The following is a 26928-nucleotide window of genomic DNA, read 5'->3' on the forward strand; positions in this document are numbered from 1 at the left end:
CCTCAAAAGCAAAATTTCTTTTCTGTTTCCTGAGAGGGCATTGAGTACCAGCCCCACCATCTTTTGAAAGGATTTCAGAGATTTCCGTGTAGAGGTAAAAATTTCTGAAATATTCACAGGACATTTAAAGACTCAAAACATTCTTCCTTGACTGTTTACCACATCAAGATGCCTTTGGCATTACAGCCTCTGCCACCTTTGAACAACTTGCACCTTCTGCATTTTCCTGGAGGAAAGAACTGCATGATCTCGGTGTTGGTCCAGCCCTTGGTGGGTCACAGAAAATTTTCTGCTATAGCAAGACAATCCTCATGAGCATCTCCATGACACATATGTGACCCCATCTCCAGCTCTTAACAATTAACTTATTTAGAAGGCATACCCAAGAAAATGTCCTAACCCAGGCAGCATTTGCTAAAAGCTGCCAGCACCTTTCCATGATTCACAGGCAGAGGACAGCGTGTGCCTCACGTGCCCAAGCCTCTCCAGGGAAGTGTGAGAAGCACCTAATAGGCAACAACTGAAATAAGGTTCTGTGAGATTGATTAATACTTTTGCCCATTGTTCAATTTTATTGGAAACTTGGGACAAGGATGTGGTAAAATTCACAGGAAATGTACTGAATAACGAGGATGGTCTTTTTTTTCCCCCCTTTTTCTCCCTCTGGAATAACAACCACCCTATGATGTGCTCATCTCCTTCCCTTCTGCTCTGAGCCTCCTGCCCCTACTCCCCACTCCTCCCTCATTATGTGTGGCAGAAAAGAGAAACTGGACGATATATTCCCTATTATATTTGGATATCTGACCAGCAGAACTGATGAACACTTCTCAGCTCTAAAATTGTTCCAAAACTAAAAGCAAAATCTTTAGTTTCAACAATTTTGGCATAAAATCAAAAAAACAAATTTAAACAGAAAGCTTCAGCTTTGATAAAAAGTCATTCAGAATTTCAATATCTGTATCAAAATTCTCTCCTCATGCTCTAGGCATCTTTCATGAGTTTTCATAAATTAATTTTTTTTTTTTACTACCTGAAGTTATTTTTGAAAAAATATCCAAATATTTTGATCTGCTGCATTGTCAGAATTGTATGAGGTAAAATGTACAAACAGAATGAACTGTGGAAGAAAAGCTTTCCAGACAAACTACAACTTTAGACATCCACTTTTTGGAATTAATCCAGATTTATGATAATTTATACAATGTTACTTAATAAGATTTACAGTAGTAAAGGCACAAAATAAAAAAGAAATCTGTGGATTTTTCTAAATTCAGCTGAATCTTCTGAGATCTGGATTTTAATTTTTTTAAACAACTTTAATACTTTAGATCACAACATGTGCAGATACATTTTGCTCCTTTTTACCAAGATGGCTGTAATGTTCATACTTCAGCCTGGAACTTTATTTATATTCCTCTGGGTTCAGTCTAATGAAAATTACAGCAACAACCAAGTAAAAAAAAAGTAAAAAACTCAAACACAAAACAACCCCAAAAAGACTGAAATTCATTCAAAGTACTGGAGTCAGACTTTGATATCTTCACTGAGCAGTGAATTAAGCAGTAAACATTCTCACAATACGTCAGAAACATTACTCAGTAAAAGTACAAGATGTGGGCTAAGTGAGACTTTCTAATTTGCTAAAATGATTAGTGATGAGAACTCAATTATTTCTGTATTCGTGGAGCTAAGTGATAGAGCAATGCCACTTTCTCTCATTATCAGTGTAAAATAAAGGTCATCAGCTGGTTACAAAGATCAAAACCTACAGGACACTATTACACAAGCTCCCAGAAAATCCTGGTCATCTATATTCATCTCTGAACTTTGCCTGCACACACTGCATGGATGAATATTACTGTCTTAGACAGACAAACAGCAGCAGCTCAACACGGTCAGCAGTTTTGTGTTTCATCACCAAACAAAACATCTTGCCAGCAAAGTGATTTCATTAGCATATTCAAACCACTGGCTGGCTCAGTCTGAAGGTCATTTAAAATTCCTTGAAATATGAGATAAAATTTTAATTCTTAAATCTCACGTAACATTTAAAATGCATTATTCTTTAGGAAAGTATCTCATAACTCTTGCTGAAAATTTAATCCTCACAACTCAATTAATCATCACCAAGCAGTGTTAAAACTGAAAAGTGCACCTCCTCAGGAGAAGAATAATCATCATGGTAGAGGCATGATTTTTGCCTTTCAGTGTCTCCTGTCATCTAAAGATCTCATTGTTGTCCCCAAAAGTATTGCTTGAACATTCTGGGTGAGGAAACCATGTGTTAAGCAGCTTGCCCAAGAAAATATGAAATCAAGAGGACAGCCTGGGGATAGCAGCCAGACCTATCCATGACATTTTGATCAGAGCTTCACTTATAAAACTGTACAGCTTTTAAATATATTCCTGTGCCACAGGGAGAAGTCTGAAATCTCTCACTAGGCTGAAATAAGAACTACTCCACTTGCACTTTCTGGAGTGTGTCCACAAGAAAAGGACCATGTGAGTCCAGTCTTCAGAATTCAGAAGCCACGGTCCAAGATCTGAGCTGATTCAGTCTCCATGCAAATTGACAGCTGAGAGATCATTCTCTCCTTTCAAATACAAGTGAGAATGGAGGTTAGGGAGAGAGGGCTTTCTGACTCTTTTAAGGGTGAGAAGTAAAATTATATCATTTGTATATGCACCTCTCTTAAAATATTGTTCAGGTAAAAGATGGAAAATGGGCACTTCGCAGAGAAAAACACAACTCAAACGGTAGCGATGGAGCAATTGTTATGTACAATTTGCATGGGTGTAGAAGAATTACTTACTCTTTGAAAACATGCAGATGTTTTCATTTCTCCCCAAGGCAAAGATTTTAATGCTTCTCCTTGGAACTGTGTCTACAGCTTTTTCACAACATCACTGTTCTGCTAAATCCCTTTGAAGAGCCCAGCCACACAGACACCATAGTAAGATGCAAGAAAAAGAAGGCTTTGAAATTTCCTTTTAAATCCCAGTGCTGCACTTGAGTCTGACCTCATACACATTTAACATAAGGCTGAAAGCTTCTCTTCATCAGCAAGTGTTCTGACCTGAAGGAATAGATATTTAAATAAAACACCATGCCATTTTCCAGGTGTTAAAACAAAAAAAAAAGCACAACTCAAATACGTACACAGGAGGAGGAAAGCAGAAGAGGGGGAGCCCTTCTGTTCTTTACATAGACTCACTCCAGGGAAATGAAATCCTAAGTTCAACTCAAGAGCATTTAGACCTTTGAAACCCCTCTTTCTTCTCACACAGGGAGAGCAGCAGTAGCTATGGGTAAGGAGCTTGATTCTCAGCATGGCTCATGAGTGACTCCTGCTTTGTGCCACACTTGAAGCTGCCCAGCCATGGTGGTGGTGCAGGAGGAAGGCCACCACATCAGGGAGAGGCACAGTGACCCAATTTCCAGCTGCCCCAGGGCAACCAGGAAGCATCAGCATGACACACAGCCACCCAGGAACTCTGACATTTCATGTGACATGCAGCAGCCACATAACTTACCGGGAATTCCCTTTTGGAGGGGGATTTTTTTCCCTTCCAGAGCAGTCAAGCACTCCCCAGCTTGTTCCTCAGTGCCTGAAGCTGCCCCTTAAGGAATGGATGCTTCCAGGCAATGCCCCTTTCCTTCACCTTCCAGACCATGACCATCTCAGGACTGCACAGCATCTCAGTAGTTGGGCTTTTAATGAGGTTTCTAGCAGGACGTTCTTGCAAGAGATGCTTTAAGTCAGGGGACTCCCAGAGTACAGAGCACAACACACAAAACCCAGGGACTTTAAATATGATTTTTCTCTGTTCACTCCTTCCTATATGGGCAAGGATTTCACCAGAGTGAAATTCTGCTGCCTGCCTTTGCAGCCTCCCCTGGCAGGGGAAGGAAAGAGAGCACAACTGACCACCATTCCCTACACCTTTTGCACCATTTACAGGATATTGCAGTGGATGAGCGGAAATAAAGGAGTAATTCCAAGGAAAACATAAGCCAACCCTTGCTGTAACTTAAGACTTAACATGAGTAACATCCTTTGTAAGTCACTGTCAAACTCTTGTGTTTCTTTAATAAGAGTACTAATTATCCATGTGTGATGCTGAATAACAAGTCAGCAATAAAGAGAATTCCAGGCAGATTACATGTTGCAAAAGGGTCATACACAGGAAAATACTGACACCTGGACCAAGGCTGTGCAGATACAGGAATAAAAGGAACTCCTCATCTACATAACGCTGCTAAGGAAGAATTCCAAGAGAATTCCCCTCCCCATTCATCCTCAGATGAGTATGAATGAGTATTTTCAGAAGCAAAGGGGAAGCAAGCATAGGGACATGATTTCTAAACAGCATCTCTGAGTTTGTTATTGTCTCAAGGTCTATGCTGATAATGGTGCCATGATCCCACCACTGCACTATGAAACATATTTGCAGGTTTGGACTTCAACAGACCAAGTGAAGAATAACAAATAACAAATTGAAAATTGAAAAAAAAAAAAAAAGAAGAAAGCAAAATGGCCACTTTTACAAACCCTCCTGTAACACAACCCATCATAAACCACAAGAAAATCCTGAAGCCATGCATCTATATGAAACATATTACCCTGCAAAATGTAATTCAGCTGAGTGCATCTTCACAAAACTCCTCAGATGAACAAACAGACACAGAAAAGTTTCTCTTTTCTGTTTTTACCTTATTAATTCTCTGTTGTTCTCTCCTATTTTCAGATATTGTTTTCCCCCCAGTTTGGAACTGGCTATAATTCCCTTTTCCAAGCTCCCTCCAACTACTCAGTTGACTCACCCACATGGTGCAAAGTCACATGCATTGGAGGACACCACATTTTTCCTGTTGTCCAGTAAAATCTACAGGTTGAACAAAAATACACAACATATTAAATAAAAAGTTGGCATGTCAGAAAGAAAGTCAGTAATAGCACAGTTTATTCAGAGATTAGGCATAGTCTAACCTGTTCATATTTAACTAGAAGTGAATTTGGGTGGTGTATTACTGTATCGTCACGGGAAATACAAAGTAATGAAAAACCCAGCATGTCCCCTGTCACAAAACTCTAGTAAAGGAAAAAACCACCACTATTTTCTCTGCCACTTAGCATTTATTAGAAGCAGATCAAAGTAATACCCGCATATTCCAATTACTTTCATTTGACACTAGTTTAATAAAATATACGTAGAATTTTTCCAGAATTCCCTTTGGATTTTCTCAGACTGACTAAATATCTACTTTTTCCACAGGAGAGAGGTTTCATTAGACTGAACAAACAGCAGCTTTCCAATTCCAGGCCTGTTGGAGCTATTTAAAATATCTGGTGAACTACCTGACTGCTCCTTGGCAGAGAGCACGCAGGTGTTTGCCTCCCTCTTTGCACCCCAAAAACAGAGCAAAAGGAACATGAAATCAGATCTCCCTTCTCTATTTCAGAGAACATGGTGACTTTTAAAAATGTCTGGGGGGAAAAACACCCCAAAACATAGTTGATTTTCTTATTATTCCCATGCTGATATGATTCACAGCTATTGGTATTTATTCTGCTTTACAATTTTAATGCAGACCTTCAGCCAAGCAACCTGAATGATGAATCAAGTTCTTACAATTAAGTCCTACTTCTGCCCTTTCGTGACTGTTCTATGCCAGCCTGAAACAAATTATCTCTGAGTCCCCAAAGGATTTAACAGAGATTAACAATGCTAATTCTCTTTAACAGAGAAAGATAACTAAGAAATAAAGAATTAAGAGAAAAAACACACATTTCTAGCAAAGCCTATGATAACTTCTCATCTCCACACAGCAAACACAGTACCTGAACAGAAGATATCCACAAAGCCATCTCTTAATCTCTTTCTTAATCCAACACTCAGCCTCATCTTCGTGTTTGCAAAACATAACCACTTGTTCTTTTTTCCCTCAAACTGCTGAAATCCTGTCCATATCACCCACAGAATATTCTTCTAAATGAATAGCAAGATGTATTCCCAATGGCAAGCCATTTTTCAAGAGGCAACAAACTTTATATAGAGAATAAATAAATTTATAAAATGAATACTTCATATCTAAAGAGAGAACTAATTGATATTACTAAGTGCCTCCACCTGTCAGAGGATTTTATTAATAGCTTCGCTTTAAATAATCATTCTTTGGTAAAGATTGCTTATTTAATTTTCACTGTTTGGTCAATGGTTAAAAATTATATAAACCACCAAATTATCACACGGGGTTGTGTTTGTTTCAAAAATATGCCCTTTGTAGTGAAAGATACCAGAGTGATATTAGAAAGGAGTTATATGCTGACACAAAACTATTTGTCATAGAAAAGGGAGGCAAGACGCCATTTTAGTGTGAGCTTGGATTTACACACATCAAAAATCCAGAGAGAATTTCCATGTTCTTACATTAAATTACATGCTAAAAAAAAAGGCTACTAATCTAGAAGTTGTGGTAGCGTGCTTTGCTCTCACTGCCAGCTCTCAGGTGACTTCTGCAAGATCGGTATTTTTCTATAATCAAAAATCATCTTTTAAACATAGGAAATCCATGGGGAAAAGGGCAAAAGCTTGCAACACTCATTTTTTTATATACAAATGCATACACACAATTTACAGCTTTGCTTTGGACAGAGGGACAGAGCTGATTGTGTGCTTGTATTACACTTACAGCTGAAACACAGAAGCTGTTCAATATCTGTACAGCTTCCTTCAAAACAGAGATAGCTTTTAGTTCTATGAAAGGATACTCTGAACTAATAGTTTCACAGTTTTCACGAATATTAGCAATTTTGAATAAAGCTGAAGAAACAAAAATATTATTAAAAAAATGGCAGAGTGGAAGTCATAAAATAAAAATCCTTGGATACATTTTGGTCACATCAGTAAGCACAGAACGTGAGAAGCGTACCCTGATACCAGTGTATGTTAGGTCAGGGTAACTGGTACAGGCTATAAATATCCCTTTGTCATGCAAGGTTATTTACTGTTCATCTACAATGCAAATTAAATCTGGGTAATATTAATATTTGAAATAACAGTTATTCCACTACTGTGAAGAGGAAAATACTATTTAAAACCTTCAATTTTGAAAGTACGCCACCCTTTTGTGTTCTCTGGTAGTGAGAGCTATTGCATCCTTTAAATAGGATGCCTCAAAATGTGCTTCAAAAATGAGCAAGAGTTAAGGTTCAGTGTGATATCTAAGTATAATCTTTGAATAAAGTTCACTGAGGAATAAAATTTATTCATGCAATGTACAAAATTTTTTAGCAGCTGCTTCAACACAATGATCACAAAATTAAACTTACTTAGTACCCACCTACTTCTAGTTTTCTAATGTAAACCACAGATTAATTTAAACTCCCTCTTAGCTCCTCAGAAACACTCTTCCCCACACTAAATATTTTAAGATTTTTTTTTTTTTAATGGACTACTTACAAACATGATGATGATTAACACCACCACGGTGGTCAATGCAAAAAAAAAAAAGGTGCTCAAATACTGCAGGGCAAAGACCACCTCTTGAAAAAGTATGGACCTATGAACACACGTGACAGACAAACTTTCATATCAAGTAACTAGGAAAAAAATTGGGATTTGGGGTTAAATGAAATAAACTGAAAGGTTAGCAAAAATAATTGTTTGGTGTTTTTTTCTTATAATTGAAAAATAGAGGAGCAACAAATCTATTTCAAAATTCATCTTTCATAAAAAGAAGTAGCTGGTCGCATTCAGTATGTCTTGAATGACGGACTTTACAACACACTGCATTCTGTCTAAAGAAAAAATTAACATAAAAGTGAATCAGATGTTACGAAGACATTGATTATGAAAAGTTGTGTGCTTGTGCACACACTCACACAAACCTCTGCATTTCCACAGCATTGGCTTGAATTTTTGGCACATCAGGAATCAAAAGTAATAGTTCTTTGTGTCAGCAGGCATTTTCTATCTCTATTCAAACTAAAGCAGAGTGGATAAATTAATGCTCTCACAGACAATCCAAGGTCCAAGTCTATGTAGGTTTCACCTTGTTTTTTCCACAGAGGGCCAGAAAAATTGCCCCACAGAGATTTTAGGTGTTCATTTGCACCATTACTCCTTTCACTTAACAACAATAAGGGATAAAATAATTCAGCAAGGTTTTAGTGATCAAATTCAGTCAGATACCATAAAAACTAATTATAGATGTATTTCATTATCTTCTTATTTAATTGTATGTCAACTTCAGGCAGAAGCAACAAATTCTTTGTGCTGTACCAGCACACCATGACCCCACAATTTGAGGAATTGGTACCCAAGAGTTGGTACAAGCTTCTCTTCAGAACTGACGTCAGGATTCACAAAATAATGAGAGGTAGTCAGAAATAGAGACTGAGATCACCCAGCTGTTGACCTCTTGCTTTAGCAAGTGTCCCACACCTCTTGTTTCCCACCACCACACACAAGCTGCTCTGTCTGAGCACACCTCAGCACACCTCTCCTTCATGACATGCAGGTCAAGTTCTTAGAAAGTAAGAGTTTTAGGCCTTCAGTGCTAATTGTTTAGGTTCACAGAGGTGCCTCATCTGCATTCAGAGAAGGAAAGAAAGATTTGCCTTCCCTTCCACCCTTAAAGCACAGGTGAGAATGCACAAAATCCTCCTTAAAAAAAAATACCAAAATATCCTATCTTTAGGGTAACTTTTCTGATGTATTAATAGGTCAACTTGAATTGTTTACCACAGATCTACAAATTACAAGCAAATCAAAGCGTTTATCTGCTCTAGCCTAGGCACACACCTTATCTGCAAAGCTGAAACTCAAAATGTGGGTACCTCAAAATTAAGGATGCATTCACCTAATCACTTCAGAAAAAACATTTTCTGGAGAAGGCACAAACATGCATGCATGCTTCCAAGGGTACATTAAAAGACACCTCTCCTTACTCCCCATTTTGAGCATGGAGAAAAATAGACAATTGAAAAGACACTTTTTTTGTTTGTTTCAATGGGCTTTTTAAAATATGATCAAAGCCATTTTCCCTTGGTCTTCTTTCATAAAAGTGGAATTGGTGAAAGTGTCCAGAAAAATTCATCTGAGACTCCCAATAAGCATGAAAAATTTGATCCTGAGTTGTCAAAGCCAAGCAACTATAGAACAGCAAACAACAGACAAAGGCCAGGGCAGTCTTAACAACAGCTTATAGCTCAACATATTTTTTGCATGAATAGACTTTCAAAAGTCTTAACAAAAAGAAGAAAGACATTCAAATGCCTTTAAAGAACAGCTAAAAGCCAAGCAATCACCTGCCCCTCCTCCGGTGTCCACACCTCAACAGGGAAGGCGGGGAGAGAAGCAGAAAATAATTCTTTTACGAACTGGAGGGAGAGACAAAAAAAAATCCAAACCAAACTAAAAAAAAACCCACAAAAACAAAACAGACAAAAAGAGACAGAGGGGACCTTCTGTGCTCCCTGCCCTTATACCCATGCAGAAAGGAGGGAAAACTGGACCCCTTGCAGAGCAGTCCCATGAGCCCATATCCACAATCCAACTGAATCCACCTGAAAATTAATTCTGAGCTGTTTAGGATCAAAAGAGAGGAATGACAAATGGAATGGAGCAGGACCAGAGAGCACAGATTTCAGGGCCTTCAGTAAAACTACCCTGCTATGCCAAGTCCCCCTTCAAGCACCTGCCCCTGCAGATCCTCACACCTCACATGAGGAACGTCTCAGACCTTGCCTATACCCTGCTCCCCTTCCCAGGTTATCAAATCCCTGCTCAAGCAGCAGATGGCACACACTCCACAGGGTGTTACACCAGTAACTGCCAGGAGACAGCTGGTAATGACTGTGCTGTGCCAAAGCCCATGTCATGCAGAAGACAATGAGATTAGTTCCTGAGGCAGGCTGGCAGTGACCAGCGCAGAGCTGTCACACACCTCACACCTTTTGGAGCAGAGAGCATTTCCTCACGCCTCTGGCGCTATTTACCTCGGAATCTGAACAGATATGAGCTTTAAATGCCACATGGTGCATAAGGTCTTCAAGGCAGCAGAGGTGCTGTAGGCAAAGGGAGCCCCTGGAGCAGGGACACGTGAAGGACGGGGGCTGCAGCAGTGCTATTAATGTGACAACCTGCAAATCACCACAGTTTGTGCGTTTGGGTTTGAGACAGAAACAACACGGGCTGTTAAGTGGTCACGCTTAATTCCAAGAGGAATTCCAGAGCACCTACCTCTGCCTGTCACCTTAGTCACGCCCTGGAAAATCTCACACTGAAAAACTGAAAAAGGAACAAGAAAGGCATCCTCCTCAAACAAAATAAAGGCTGTGTATTATAGAATTTCTTTGCATGCTGACTTCAACTCTGGGCACAAAAACACTGCTCTTTTCATCCCGACCAGCTTTTGAAGTGCATTTCTGGATGAGCTCTCCAAAGCTGCTGTAGGCAAACTGAAAACCTGGACTCTTAATGGGATTGCTGAATTCAGGTCTTTCAGGTCCCTTTGAAAAACCAATTGTTAAAGCAGCTAAAAAACCTGCAATAAACTGGAACTGAGCCTTGGCACTTTATAAAGTTTAAGCGCTGCTCTTTGAATATTTGGCGATTTGCATAATCTGTAAATAAACCAGCAGCAAACCTGGAAGGGTTTCCAGCCACTGGGAGCTGGCAGAAGGGGGTTTTACCCCTCGTGTGCCGACACAAAGAAGCCCGGAGGCCAACGCTGGAACCCCTCTGGAAGGCGGCACTCAGTGCCCAACACACAAGGAAAAGGGGCAGAGCTCCTCACCCAAAGGGGCTGGATCCTTCTGTCGCTGTTCAGCAGGCACAGAGGCGAAGGGAAAGAAGAAAGAGACGGGAGTCTCCGTATGGGTTCCACGCAGCTTTATTCCCGTGAAAAGACAGGGACGAAGACGCCAACTGGGGGGAAGGTCCAGGAATCTTATACTGAGTACAAAATAGGCGGGGAAAGGGATCTCAGCCAACGGGATAGGGACAAGCAGGTGGGATTGACAGGAAGGGAACCAATGGGAACAACACATAGGAGGGACTCAGGGAAGGATCCAATGGGGCGTCGAGGAACAAAGAACTTTCTAGAACTAATACATATTAAGGAAGGAAAATGAATATTCATAACTTCATACATAACACAGGAAGACAAAATATTAACCAATCAGGGGAAAACATGCAAAGAGACAGAACAAGGGGCTCATGGGTTCTCACCATGACTGAGGTTACATGCCAAACTTGGGTTGCTGATCACCGCAGCTGTTTGTCTGAGTTCTTCCCGGGAGAAAGAGTAGCTGCAGTCACCTGCACCGCTACACAAATCCACACAAATTATATTTGAGAAAAATAACAACTATAGCCACACTCAAATTTCTAAGGCAAAAAAAAAGAAAGAAAGAAAGAAACCATTCAATCAGAAGAACTATTCCTGTAGTTTTGTAGTTCATTTGTGCTTTGGTATTCTCCCTAGAAGGTGAAAACTGTGTTATGGCCAGCAGGGAGCAGCCCCCAGCAGCCAGGAAAGCATTATCCCGGTTTCCCACCAGGATGAGGCTGCAGCAGGTGCATCTTGTGTGTGTTCACATCTGCTGGCACATCAGGAGTTCTCTCTCAGTGGTACGGATTATTCCAGGTTGGACTACACAAAATACAAGCAGCTGAGCCCGGAGCTCGGCAGGGGAGAAGGTGCAGTGTGAGCTCAGCCCCTCAGAGCTGGCATCTCACAGGGATTTACAAGAATTGATTTGTTCAGACAAATGAACCATCCAACAACAAGCAGAAACAGACAGCTAACTAAAAACCACCCCAAATCCTACAATACAAAAAAACTAACAGAATGTGAGAAAGATACAAAGCCAGAGGAGCAGAGCTTGGTTTCAATCCTCTGGCTAGTCTTGGGTGGATACCTCAGGGTGGAGGAAAGTACAAAAATCAGCCTAGTTGTTAAAATCAGAGTAAAAGATGGGGGAGCAGGGGGAACCAAACCAGCATGGGGCCAAAGTGGGATTAATTTTCCATTTATTTCCAAGGCTGATTTATTTCACTTAACTTTAGAGAACTACAGTGAAGATGCCTCCGATTGTCTTTATAATCAATAGTGAGAAATAAGTACTTCAGGGCCCAGTTGTCTGATCCATTTTAGACTACTTTCTTTTTCCCCACAGATGAGTTGAATTGGAACAAAAAGTGCTTATTTCTCTCTGCTGACCACAAAACAAATCCAGAACAACCAGGTCAGACATAACAGACCTATATACACATTTTCTCAGTGAAAGTTCCCTCCCCAGAGCTCTGAAAAGCCATTAACATTTCTTTGTACAATTAATGTCACCACTTCAGACGCAACCCAGCCACACGCTTATCAAATGTCCCTCCATCTCCCTAGGAAACAAAAAAAAAAAGCATCTTTGGAAAGGTACTCCAAAGAATAAAACTTTTTTCCAACACTCTCAAGCGATTTTCATCACCACTCGCCTCCCCAATACTTTTACTCCTCTCATACACTGGTTTAAAATATGAATGATTCCTGGCAAACAGAGAAAGCTTCATGCTTTAATTGCAATAAAAATCCATTTTAATTATGTGATCACCTGTTGAGAGAATAAGTTAACTGATGAGAACTGTATAAGCCAAGAACAGCAAATCAAACTGACTGAGTAAAGCTGTGAGAATTAGCCTCTAAGTATTTGATCTAATCCTTTGATAGAAGCATCTCATGTACATATCTATAGTAAAAATAGTGAGAGAACAACAGGAAAAACTTAATTTTCTCATGGTTTAAACTCTCAGCCTTAGACCACGTTCTGAATGCAAACGGCTCAATACTTCAAAATCTTAAAAATCAGGGGTCTCAAAGATATATTTATTTGGTGTCTTGTAGAACTAAGTCATAATTGCTCACTGAGAAGAAAAGTTTCTTCGTTCATGATGTTTATCTTAGTGCATTCATTTCTATCTCAGTATAAGCCAATAAACCTGTGGGAATAATTTAGTCCATCTCAATTAATCACACCAAAATTACAGCTCCTTGTCCATCCAGGTTTCAATACAGTATTTATTCTAATCACAGTAGCACCTAGCACACAGTGTCATCTCATGTGCTGACACTGTGAATACTCATTTTTTGAAGAGAGTGCTTAAAGAATCAAATGTTTTAGAGCCAGCCAAGTCATGGAAGTGTCAGTGAATTCTTCAAAAGACTTCTCATATTGAAAAGTCAAGGGCAAGGAGACAGTGGTATCTCACACAATATACAGTTTTCACTTTCTAAAAGCAGTGGGACACCTGTTACATGAACAAACACTGCTCAGCACTGATTTATTGTTCTGTAGACAAACAGAAAAAGAATTTAAAATGCTGAATAAATATTAACAACGCCTGAAAATATATCTCTATAGTGATCACTGTCACAGAATCCCAGAATTATCAAGGTTGGAAAAGACCTCTGAGATCACCACCTTGTCAACTAGCTCACAACACTGAGATTTCCTGTTGTTTCTTGAGCCCTTCTAGGGATGGTAAATTTCTCACCTCCCTGGGCAGTTCATTCCAATATTTAACAACCCTTTCAGTGAAGAAATTCTTCCTGATGTGCAGCCTGAACCTCCCCTGGCACAACTTGAGGCCATGTCCCCTAGCCTGTCCCATGTCACTACAGTCTTGCTTCCAAACTTAGAGACTATGCAAGGAGCTTGCAAGAAAAACCATCCCAACCCAGGTGTCCTGTAAAAATGTGTGTGCTTTGAACTCCAACTCCAGTTGCAGTGCCACTGCACTGCTAAGTTCATGTGCTGAATCAGTGTTTTAATTTAAGGGTCACTACTAATGTTCAGGACTGCTGGACACTGCTCTTGATTCTGTTACCAGGCTAAGCTCTTCAGATGTCCATCTTCTTTGGTATCTTACCAGGCAGGACTGAAAACAGAACTTACATATAGTAAAAAAAACCCACAAGAGACAACAAAGCTGTGACCACCTCACTTGTTTTTGCATTTGCCTTCATTATTCTGTAATATTTTTCTCATGCATGGCATCCATATTAATACAACCGGTCTTCCCTCCACTGGTGCTTCATCTGATATTCAGTCATTGATTTGGATATTTGTTCACCTGGAAAGACATCAAAAAAGAGAAACCACTGTGCTTCAAGCAGCTGTTTAGTGACCTCATCAGTTCAAGGGTCAGTAAGCCAGGATGGAGTCTAAATATATTCCAGTTGAGTCTGTCTTGGCTAGATAATGTCACTTCCCAATTCTCTTCCAGAATACAAAAGATGGGAACAGCAAGAATTGACTCTAAATTATGTTACTGGACATGACAACTTCCTAAGCTTCTGCTCCTTGGACTGTTCCTGCAGATGGAAAACTATCCTTATGATTTCAAAGGGCATGACTAGCTGAACAAGCTGGGTTTTTTCCAAGGAAGTCCAGTCAGTTTTCTCGCTACTGGAGGGCTACTACCTCTCAGATGGATATTGATTTCCAGTTATGGAGCAGGAAAGCATGGCATGCTTCTAGGCACGGAGGAGAATAATAACCAGAGCTCAGATACTTAGGAAATCCACAGCTTCCCAGGATTTTAACAAGGAACACCATCTGTCCTATTTTTACCGTTCTGATCCCCAGGTTTCCCCTGCTGAGGATTTCCTTGGATTTGAAAGCTCCTGAACCTTGACTAATTTCCCCAATCCTATACCTAAGTGATCTGTTTTCCTTTTGCTTTCATTTGCACTGTGATCTCTTCCCAGCTACAGAGTTAGAAACCATCATCCTTTCTGAGCATTGAAAATAGATCTTCAACAGAAATTACTCTCCTTGGAAATATAATTTGAAAAATAGTACCAGAAAGGTGCATATTGTAGTAGAAATGACTGATTATCTCAAACCCTAAGAATCTTTTCTGAATCTCAGTGATTTGGGAAAGTAACCAGCTCATGAAGAAAATAATTAAAATTCCAGAGTGCTGCACCAGTATCCAGAATGCTTTAAAGAAAGAGAATTAGAAAATGAATACTCCTAAGCAACTAGGTCTGGGAACCAGGAATTTAATTATAAAACAATTCTCACTACTTTTAGATTGAAAGCTGGATAAAACATAGGGAAATGGCCCCAAGGATGCACAGAGTAATGTGTGTACCTTCCAGTAAGCACCTCAGTCCTAGTTGTGCAGGGAATGAGCTGGCTATTCCCCACTAGCCAAGAAATCAGGATTCATGGCACACCAGCAGATATGGTCAGTCAAATCTCCCCCTCTATTTGTCTCCACTTTTGGACATCAGGCCAAAACTTCATTCTGCTGTTTGCATGGTTAACAGGGAGAGGGCTCCAGCCCAATGCATCGAATTGGTTTTGAGCCTGTAGTTCATGGGCTGCTGGTGGCTCATAGAACACAGAAGGTGGACTATTAAATGCTTGTTACATCAGCCCCTGCTACAAATGCACATTCTCATACACAGAAGCAAAGAAAAAAGCAAAACCAGGAATAAATAAAGGTAAGAGAATGTTCCAACTTCTGCTTAATATTTTTTTCATTAAAAGCAGATACTGCAACAAAGCTGCAAACACAGGTGTTTTCCAGAAGGTAAGCTAGTCCATAGATTTAAAAACCAACTACAAACCCAAGAAAAAGTAAAAGACACAGTGTTTCCCCTAAAGGATGCCTTGTAGGCCCCTGGACTTCAGGTCTGTCAAGTCTCAGACAAAACTGCTTTCTCTTTAGGAAAACGGTAAGGGAAACATTGTAAAAGTAGCCTTCTCTTGAATTCTGTGGTAGCCTGCACTCACGCGTCCCTGTTTGTGGTGTGCAGAAATAGAGCCTGTGCTGTTGCCACTGAAACCCATAAATGTTATTCTCAATGAATTCAGAACCTGGACTTCATAAAAATTAATTCTTGTACAAATCAAAAAATATGACTTAAGCACTGATTGAAACCAACAGATTGTTTTTCTCCCTCAGCTCAATCCCTATAAAACCAAGTTGTTCCAATTAATTTCCTGAGAGGCAAGTATCCAGATCACAAACAAAACTCAAAATTAACACTGGCATTCTCACCAATAATCTCAGCAGAGATCCAGAGGGCAGAGCAAGTTTGCAGGCCATCCCAAATACAGTCCAATATGAATGCAGTCCTGGAAATATGAAAGTAGCATATCCTAGGGAAAAAGCAAAACATTTACTATCTCTGCATGTGTGTTCCATACTCCTCTAAAAGCTTCAGGTTCCAAAGCACCACTCACTGCCTTTAGTGGCAGGGAGAGGAGGGGGGCACCTGAATTAGTGACTGGTGGTTTTTAGGACTTTTCTTGTACTCTCTGGAAGGGATTTTTACTGTGTGTCTGGCCTCCAGTTGCTCAGTTTCTGAAAGGAGACATTTATGCTTGACAAGCTCTAAGATCCCTGGATGAAGAACCATTTGAGAACTCTTATTTTTTTCAGGAAAGAAAAAAAAGAAACAAACTTTAATTTCTTCAATGATTTCTGGTAGGACACTTACCTATTCCTATCTTATTTCCATCATTCATATTTCATTACAGTTAATAAGCAAACAATGTAAGGCAAACATGGGGAAGAACACCTGAGGTAACCTGTAGATGGGAGCCCTCAGTGCTGCTGAAATGTACAGGAACAGGAAAACTGACATGGGATGAACTCTTGAAGTGTTTCTATGAAAAGGCTGAAGTACTCCTCCTCCTCTTCCCAACACACAGAACCCAAAACACAAGTCAACAGGAGCATCTGTTCTTTACACTCCAGAAGCTGAAATCTGTCGCAGGAAGAGCTCAGGGTACTTTAACTGTCAAAATGACTCTTTTCTCTTACTTACAAAGTAGTAGAAGAGAGGATTTTGAAAACAGACTTTGAGCTATATCCCGAACTGTGTATTTAGATCATATAAGACATAAATTTCAGGTTATAGATTCAAAAACATCAGAAAGGTTGAAATGGTAGTTTCAAAAGACACTGTGCTCATGGAAGAAGAGTTTTTATCACAGGACAGCATAAGGCTGGACTCTGAAAAGCTGCAAATCCTCTAGGTCTGTATGAAAGAGATGAATGTACAAGCCCAGCAGGTCCCCTGGAAGAAGAGGCCTCCCAAGGGCCTCTCTGTGTGTCCCTCAGGAGCTCAGCTCCTGCCATTCTCCTTTCCTAGGCCTCTCCTCATTGCCACAGCAAGAAGGCAGCACCCAGAGGATTTGAATCCAGCCCACACTCAGCACTGTGTTTCCAAGTGGCTAGAGCTTCACACCACTGGAATTCAACAGAAATGCGTTTTTACAATGCCTTCCCCCATGGCAGCTGCAGACTTTCTGCAGTCTGGCTCTGAAAAGTCCATCAGTGATACTTCTTTATGGTTTACCTTGACTTCTTTGTTCATTATTTTCATGAAAGCACTTCACTTGTTCCTAAAGTCCTGTCAAGGGAGCTGTAAACTTCAGCAGGGAAAACTTCCCACTCTACAATCCTACAAGTCCACAAATCTGTCTACATTTTCTGTTGGCTGTAGAATAAATGCTCTCTGCTGTGCCTCGGTGTTGGAGTGAAAGCTCCTCTGAACCCAGGCCCAGAGGAAAGCCAAAGCACAGGGGTTGAATTAAAACCTTTGGATAAGCTGAGATACATGAAGTCACATCAAAGTGAAATAGAAATATAGATTTTTAACTTTAGTAGAAATATATGCTAAGTGCTTTAAACATTGAAAAGCTGCAGCAAAGAAATATTAAACACAGTTCTTACTGCAGCAGTGTTACCTTTTCACAGAATGCTTTACTTTAGACAAAATATAGATAGAACTGTACTGTTCACATTTTTCAGACAGAGTGTTCACATAAACAATAAGAGCTGATAGAAACTCTATATGCAAATCTGTGTAATACCTGTGTAACACTGGTGTAAGGCTTACGACTGTTAGAATTAGACCAGGATAGGTTAACAAAAGGAAAACTAGAATTGTGTGTTAATCTTATTGGCCAATTAACAAATATAATCCAGATTTCTGTAAGTTTAGAGAAGATGATGTTTCCTACTTGCTGTTTGCCTGCTGCTGCTGCTGTTACTGCTTGGCCTTATGTAACCCCTTTGAACTCTACCTTCAGAAAACTATGAGACTATGAAATAAAGAACTTAGCAGGACAGCAGCCTACTCTGCTCTTTCACCCTCGTCCAAAAAACAAGGGTATCCCATCAAAAGCTCAACACCTCAGAACATGGGCAGTGATGGGGAAACAAAGCAAAGCAGTAAATGCATTTACTACCTTCACTGTTATGCAAGTTAATTTTCCTAAATCTTCAAGCTCATTACTACAATGGTTTTCTTTTGAATGAAAGTCACTCAAATGCATGTATTTACATATCTAGAAGTTTGCATAGGAAAAGTGAATAATTTTTCAATTTTTTTTATTTCACTGGTCAATTATATATGATGTATTTTCTTTAATTTCCAAAATTCATCAATTTAAAAGAATAAAAACACATTTTTTTAAGCAGTGGTTGGTCTTGTTTTTGCCTTTATCATGCTAGAAATGGATATATCAAGATAGAAGCCACTGTAATATTGAGAATGCTTGCAGGTTTCAAAGTGCCACTCTCAGGGTATGCTGACTGCTAAGTTTGTTTAGCACTACATTAGCTGCCTTTTTTTCCCAGTCATGTTCTGGCAGGGAATTCTCTATAAACAGAGATAATCCTGCAGAGAAGTTGGTACCAGCTTTGATGCCAAAAAATAAGCCTGCAAAACAACTTGTCATTCTCTTTAAATAAAGAAAAAATATACTATAAAGCCTTAGAATAAATCTTGATTTAATACCAGCAACTGAAATTATGACCAGCTTCAGTGACAGGTGTCTGCCTGCAGTCATCTTCCATGTGGGATGTAATTAAAAAAAAGCAATAAATAAAATGACCTTTCCACTTTAGAGAATTTAGAATTTCAGATTTCAAAAATGTACTTTCTCACTCTCTGATAGAAAGAATACAAGGCATTGTATTGCACTGCCCTCTTCATTAGCAAATTACCCTGGCTGGAGAGCCCTTGGTGGGATTCTGGCCAACAGGTCACTAAACCCCTTTAGGCAGAGCAGTCCCAAGCCCTTGGCTCTGTCCTCATTCCCCCACAGGGGCAAAAAGGAGTCAGGAGGGCAGCCCAGGGTGGTTCTTTAGCTGATTTAAATTAACACTTCAGGAAGAGAGCACACATCAAAGCCAGGCTGGATGGGGCTCTGAGCAACCTGCTCTAGAGAAAGGCGCCCTTGAACACAGCAGGGGGATTGAAACCAGATGGCCCTTAATGTCCCTTCTAACCCAAACTGTTCTGTGATTCTAACACCTAGACCTGTTTGGTCATGTTGGCATGATGGAAGAGTGGTGGGGGCAGTTTCGAGGACTGGATTTTCATTTAATTCTCTGGTTAAGCCATTCTCATCAAATTTCTGGGCATTCCAGGTGAATAAATAGGAATTATTTGTGTTATATTTTGCTTCTAAAATTTTGGCTTGTGGTAAAGACATCTTTGAATTTGGAGCAACTTCTTTTTCTAGAAATGTCCGGAGTTGAGCAGAACTGCCACACCCCAAGTACAGGTGCAATTTCTCAAGATGAAAATGGTGTTTCTCTGATGCCTAAGTACACCTGCCACTCAAGAGGAAAAATACCCACTGTTAATCACAGTCTTTGATTTACAGGTGCAGGCTCCTTCTCTCTAATGGCTCTGAGTTAACACATTAGTATTTCCCCCAAACACCACCAAACTAAAAGTAGCTCAAAATTCCAAACAAAAGAAAATACAGCAGAACATTCTTCTACTTGTACTTTATAACAACACTTTACTTTGTGTTGAAGTCAACCACACGAAATCACATACATAAGGAACTTAATTCCAGGTATAAACAGTATGAGCAATGACAAAAACTATATATAATTTAGTAAGGAAAAATCTCTGTATTGCTGATGCACCCTGTCTTGTGATGGCACCTTAACGCCAGCAAGGAAAAGTGTGTAGGTGTTCCCATGAAAAAAACCCCAACCACAAACCCAAACACAACACCCACACTAAAATCATGTCTGTTTGTCCTGTGGCACTGAATTGCATGAGATGATTCCATGCTTTGTCAAAGAGTATTTATTCTCCTGTGCTGCCTTTTCCAAGAGTAAAGGCATCTCCATGATATGCAAAAGTAATTGAATAACCCTCAAATTTCAACTGCTTCAGTCAAGGTATACCTAACCACTTTCCTTTCTTGTCCAAATCCTCTCTTTTGCAAATGTCATTGTCAAAGCCTGTCTCTCTTTTTTGTGCAATAGACAACACATTAAAAGGTGCCACCATGCCCTACTGGAACCTGGAATCCAAACCACATCAAATGTAGTGAACTGACTGCATCAGTCAATATATGACTTCCCAGGCTGTTAATGTTCATGGGCTTGGAAAGAAACCACTTTGTCCAGATTGTGGCTATTACTTTTTGTAGAGATTTCCTACACTATTTTACTACCTCCCAGAAGCCAAACACGTGGTGGTTTTCTATTTCCAATGAGCTCTTTATGTCTAGATAAGCTGTGGCAGTCTCCTGTTCATCACAGAGCATGCAGACATGGCAAAATGCTCAGCATGGAAGCATGACAAAACAGAATTTTCTCCTTTACCTTCCTAAACTTGGCTGTGATCTCAGAGCCTGCACTGAAGCAGGTTCACTCTCTACCTTGAGGTGATAGCAAGTGTTCTCCATAAGCCACATACCCCTTCCTAGACCCTCTACAGACATTTCCTAGGAGGCTGGACAAAGCACTTCACTTGAGAGCTGTGGTGGACTTTTATACACCACAACTGTCAAGACAACCAGCTACTAATCCCTGCCTTTTGGGTTTCACCAGAAAGAGTCAGCAAACACAGCAAGAAAGTGCTATTTTTAAATTCCTGTCGGGACAAGTAGACGCAAGAAGAAAAAAAGGTGATAGGTCAAGTGGCACTGATATTGTTATCTCAACTCTTTCCATGGTTATTAGGACACCTACCAACTCTATGGCCAAAATAGAGATTGTCAGAAGCTGAGAATGGAAGTTAATTCCTGTAGGAAGCAGGAGAGCATAACATTCATTAGGTCACTGATATTTCACCAAATAAAGGTCAGGTGTCACAGCCAAGGCCAGAGTGGGAAATCATCTACAGATTCCCATCTGACTGTAAGAGGGATAACCTTGTCCTTAAACAAACAAGTTATTTCTTTAGAGGAGACAAAGTAAATGGACTTTTATTGTGGCAATTAGAATTGAAGTTGACTGAAGGCTCCAAAATCAGTTATACATAGATAGCAGAGGTTTTAGAGAAATAACAAAATGAACATGCTGCTTGTACGTCTGGGAGCACTTCCCTTGACTGCAAATCCTGATTGTAGCTCTATAAAATGCTCTGTAAAATAAGGCCAAAATAACAGCTTCTGTCTCTCTGGACATTGCTGTAAATAACAGCAGCAGGCTGGGATCAGCTCATAACCACTCTGATCATTACATTAGCAAGGTCATCCATGCTGCTGCTTCCTGCCCTGCTTCTCTGGTGTCATTCTATTCAGCTATTCCCTATTTAGTTAAATCCAAGGTGGGAATATTAAACATAATCCTGAAGAAAGATGTTAATATAATCCTAATATTATATAATATAATGTATTATATTAGGATTATATTTTATATATAATAATACTAATATAATCCTCCACAAGGTATTAACACACTGCTTTAAATCACCCAAATTCTTAGCAATTATTAGCCAGTTAATCCACACTTTGCTGGGTATGTAAATGATGGGCAATGCACATCTCTTAGGTGGATCCTGTTTCCATACTTCTTGGAACCATTACTACAAACACACTGATTTTGAAATGTGAAAATTTTCTTTTACGTCTGCAAATTTAAATGTAACACAATACACTGTTAATTATCTATTCTGTGGGAAACCCAAATGAACACTGGGAAATACATTTTTAATTGGATTTTTTCCATTTTTTGGTAGAGCTAAGGGTCAGAATTTTATCCCATTGGGGGAGGGAGTTTGAATAGCGTGATTCTATGGAACTCCATGTCCATACTATGGTTCCTACACAGCACAGAAGAATGGATCAGATCTATCCATCTAGCATTAAACTGATATTTTTTTAAAGCCAAACTGTCCCTCTTGGAATGAAGGCTCAGATTCTTTATAAAAATAGATATTTGATTAATAGTTGTTTGGTGTGGGTCATTTCATAGCAGGAAAAGTCAAACTCTTACAGAATTTCTGGTTGAAATTGAGTAAAATCTTCCTCTTCTCTTAATGTACCTCAATCTACAAAATTATACCATGCCTAAAACAGCTGTGCACAATCAAAAGAATGTAACTAATTTCTTAGAATATTTCTTTGTTTACTTCTGTTCATTTACCAGAGAAATAGAAAACTTTCAAAATGCTTGCTTCTGCAACCATTTCAACACTTATTTAGTAACACAAAATAAACTTGACATTTGGGCTCCTAGATAAGTTGTACAACATTCTGGTTACTACTATTTTGATTTATTTTGATCCTATTTACGCTGCAAACCACCAGCAGTGACAATTATGAATTACATAACTGATTATTAAATTCAGAATTAGCTCAAATTCAAGCATACAAGCTAACCATTTATTTATGTATTTAGACTATTTAAAAAAACATTAAAAAGAAAAAAGCCAACCAATCCCCTTTTGCCTCAAATTCTGCAGTGATTGCAAATCAACCCAGATTCCAGTAGTAAATCATTCATGTGCACTGTATTCCTGTCACTCTACAGGCAATAATTGAAACAGGAACCATGCAAAGAATTTTCTCAGATTGATAGTATTTTTTTAAGCCTAGGTTTTCTCAAGAATAAAAGGCAGTATCAAATTGAAAGTTTATATTGTAATATCATATAAAAGCCCTTCACCTGGAGCTCTGCATTTCACAGGAGCTATACCTCATTGTAGATACTACTCAAACTGCTGAAAACAAAATCAAAATGTCCATCTGTTTCCAGGACAACTCAAATTCTTGAAAAATTCTTGTCTTGGTGGCACTTGGCCTTGCTAACAATTTCTGCTACATTAATTATTATGCGGGTATCCAATTTTTTTCACCTTCTCTAATGCATATTTCTCCTTCAGTGCACTGCTACTGGTGAGTAGCTATTACTGTTCTCCTGCATTAGTGCTCCTGTTTCAGTCCAGTCATGCTGACAGTGGGCTCTTTATACATAGATTTTGAAAATATTATTTAATTATTTGGCTAGGGATGTTTATTTGCTTCAAAAACAATGTCAAACATCTTAAGTAAGCTGAGTGACAGCTTGGCATAGTTTTCTCATACGTATGCAGTAAGAATTATTCTTACTGGCTCATATTGTAGATTATAAAAGCTCTGTCACCTCAATTTCACTTTTTTTTTCTACACAGGGACTTTAAAACGTACATTCTGAGTAAGATGCTAAATTGGATATGTTGCATGCTTCTCTGCACTTAAATAATATTCTGCTTTTGACAAGAATATTCTAAAGAACTTTGCTCAAGAGTTAAATACTCTAAACAGCAAAAATGTGAGATTTTTGCTGAGTACCTTCTCCTTCCTAAGTGTCAAATATGACATATCGTGTGCTGGGAGGGGAAGACTGAGAAGGAGGAAAATAATTATGCTGTGGAGCTTGGAAGGCTGCTACGTGTCACAACTAAGGATTTTTTAGACTCAGAAGTTGCTGAGCCTTGTACTCTCAGATAATTCTGTGAGATGGGTGCTCCTGTGCCTTGTACTGCTGCATAGTTTCCTACTGTCTGTAGAGTTGAGGCATTGCCCTTCTACCTCCTTGTGAAATATTCTCATGAGCAAGGGCAGAGTTGTCTGCATTGAAAAGTCAATTCTCCTGCTGATTCAGTAGACCCTTATGAGCTTCCAGAAAGCCAGAAAAAATTATGGACTGCAAACGTGCAACATGTCTGGGGCACCATTGGAGAAAGCGAGGGACAGCAGAAGGAAGGAGGATGGAATGGCCAATTCTGTTGCACCCCTAAAAAATTAAAAGACTGTAGCCTATTTCAATGACTCAGGCAGGAGAAGTTCCATTCACTCACACATATACACAGAGGACTCTGCATTTCAAGCTCTAGTTTTGCTAGGGAAGAAACCCCAAACAAAAGGCTGTCTTCTATCTGTTCCTATCAACATTTTAAACCCCAAATCTCTGAGTTCAGTACTTTTTTCATGTGCCAGAAATGTGGCCATGTCACTGCCCAGCCTGCATGCAACACACAGAAGTGCTATCCTGACGAGTTTCCTCTCTATCAATGTAAGGAATAAAACTTAAACCTGTGGTAGGAGATATATAAAAACCCTAAGGCTGGAAATGGGTAAACTGAACTATACCAAAAAGTTTAAAATCCAGTTTCCAAAAGATGTTTAAAGGCCAAGAGGCAACTATAGACAGCACAAGGAGACATCACCTGTTTTTAAGAAAGGATTGGAACAACTTGACAACTTCTCTCACTGATGTCAGTGCACAGAAAATAATGCTGCCATGTCCAAAGAAATCTCATCATTCAAAGGCTTTGTAGAGCACCAAGCCAGTGAAAGTTGTCCCTGTTCAAGCCTGTGGTCCTCCTGCATAAAATCAACAGCATTGTGCTAATTATTTATTCTGAAGAGAAATAGATAAAACCTGCAACTTTTAGCCACACAGAGCCCACTTCAACATTTCTAACATCCTGAGAGAAAAAAATAAAATTAAGGACCCCCAAAATACCATAAACTTATAAACATTACGAGTTGCATTTTGTCACAGATTAAGAGATTGCAGATTATAGAATCACACTTGCTCAAGAGGAGAGGGTCATTATCATGGAATTTTGTTCATGAAGACAAACACTGGCCCAGTCCCGAAGTTTCTGCATGGTCTAAATCCTGATCATCTCCATTCATACCCAGAGTCTCAGTAAGTTAGACTCCTTACAAATCTGAGCAAGAATGAATCTTCTCAGACAACAGATATTAAAAAAACAGTAGTTCTTATGAGAGCTGGTCTTCAAGGGGTAAAATTAATGCCTTCATAATTTGAAATACAAACAGGACAATATCACTGAATCCCCAGGCTCATATACTTCCACTGGACACAAACCTTGTTCTTGATGGCACTTCATCTCCAAATATCTAAGAACCAGACATGAAAGAGAAGATGGTTTTGTAAAAGACAGGAAGGTAACAGATAACTGTGTCAGAGTAGGAAGACAGACTCTGCTTTCCCTTATTCTGAGAAGGGGCTGGGGTGACTTTACAACCCATCCTGAGGATTTCCCCTCATTCCCATCCTGAAGTACCACAGTCTCAGACCTGCAGTAGCCACTGTGCTAGCACAGAAAAGGAGTAGAAATACTTGAGGAAAAACTCCTTGAGAGTTCTAGAATTTGTGTGTGTGAATTCTTCACTCTCAAGGAGCTGCTGCCTCTTGAGGGAAGGCAATTACACACTTTCTCACCTGGCAGTCTTCAGAATGAGCTGGGAGTTAGGCAAGGAGCGCTGGCATGCACTGGGCAGGAAAGATAATTAGAGCCAGTTCCCACACAGGGAAGGCTGCAGACAAGAAAATTCCAGCGTGGAGCATTATCGGGGCAGTCACCTTAGACCCTCCTTAACGTTGACTGTCTACAGCAAGTCACCTCTAGTGCACTTCTTCACTGCTGTTTTGAGCCCTTCATGTGATTTCCTGTCCTTGGCAGTCAGTTTTTTTCAGAGCTGGCCTTTTAGCAAATCCCTCTGTACCCACTGCAGGCTGTCTTTCTCTGCTTCGCTGACAGAAGCACCTGCGGATGATATCTTTGGGTTGCACTCTTAGGCCAAATGTGCCTTTTATTCTGCCCTGTTATGGTACAACAGTTATTTATGCCTAATGCAGAAGTTTAAGTCGTGCCTTTTTATCCACAAATCCATGCCCACGTGTGGCTGTCAAACCATCAGGATTTTTTTGTAAAGAAACTTGAGCTCAACTAAAATCTTTGGTAAGAAAAGATTGATAAAAAATCCCATGAAGAAAGCAACAATTAAAAATCTACACCAGATAATGCCACATAAAGAGCAAAATCTGCAAAAAGCCAATAGAGCTGACCCCCCCAAACCCCCCAAAAAAGAAAAAATAAATCAAAGATAAACTTAGGTAACTTTATAATGGAATTAGCCTTAAGTGTGCTCCATAAATAAAAGTAGTTCTTCACACAAATCCATACTACTTACAGCCTACCATTCCCAGTCCTCTTGCCTCCACATCTACGATTCTGCTTCTACTTCCCCTTTTGTTACTGAGAGATGCTCCAACCAAAGTTATTCATCAACAAAAGTTTCACCTAGCAACAGTTTCCAGGCAAGATTTACCATCCAAACCCACTGCAGAGGCATTTCTTTGACTGAAACAAAGGAACATCAAAGCTATTACAACACTTAATACAAAATCTGTTCAAAACACAGCAGTCTTTCTCTACCCTAGCACTTGCCACTCTCTAAGAAAAAATATTTACTAGGAAGACAAGTAGGAAAGTAAATTTGCATCAAAGCCGGCAAGAGATAATACATTTACTGGACAGCATTTGTCAGACGACCTGGGAAAAAATACAGCTGTATGAGGAAGCTGCAGCTCAGACAGGGAGATTTCAGCTAAGCCTTGAAATAGGAGAACACAATGTTAAAAAGCTCCCAGAGGATCCTAAACTACCTGAGCACTTCCCAGAATTCCCATACAAACACAGGACAAATGTTTAAAATGGCAATATTGACGGAAAAGAGGGAAACAAAACCCAAGGACACTGATGGAAACAACTAGAGGGGGAAACGATTAAGTCAACACCAAAGGGTTGGCAAGAAGAATCCAAGATCCTTATATATGAGACAG

General features: G+C 39.6%; 1 protein-coding gene across 7 annotated transcripts in view; it reads right to left on the reverse strand.

The window, feature by feature from the left end:
- Positions 1 to 26928, reverse strand: part of POU1F1 (POU class 1 homeobox 1) — a 148266-nt gene that overhangs the window by 17934 nt on the left and 103404 nt on the right. For 2 of the 7 annotated variants that reach the window (XM_069025129.1, XM_069025130.1), the window contains exons 2-3: positions 16078 to 16178; positions 14008 to 14136 (exon numbers count right to left, since the gene is read on the reverse strand). The exons of 2 other annotated variants lie outside the window; for them this stretch is intronic. In XM_069025129.1, the coding sequence (XP_068881230.1) occupies positions 14008 to 14029 (22 nt within the window). In that variant the 5' untranslated portion in view covers positions 14030 to 14136; positions 16078 to 16178. Of the gene's footprint in view, positions 1 to 4828; positions 4891 to 10807; positions 10865 to 14007; positions 14137 to 16077; positions 16179 to 26928 lie in introns of those variants that run through there. 3 more of the 7 variants (XM_069025126.1, XM_069025131.1, XM_069025123.1) reach the window with 3 other exon arrangements.

The sequence above is a fragment of the Aphelocoma coerulescens genome, chromosome 1, assembly GCF_041296385.1.
Source record: "Aphelocoma coerulescens isolate FSJ_1873_10779 chromosome 1, UR_Acoe_1.0, whole genome shotgun sequence".
Lineage (NCBI taxonomy): Eukaryota > Metazoa > Chordata > Aves > Passeriformes > Corvidae > Aphelocoma > Aphelocoma coerulescens.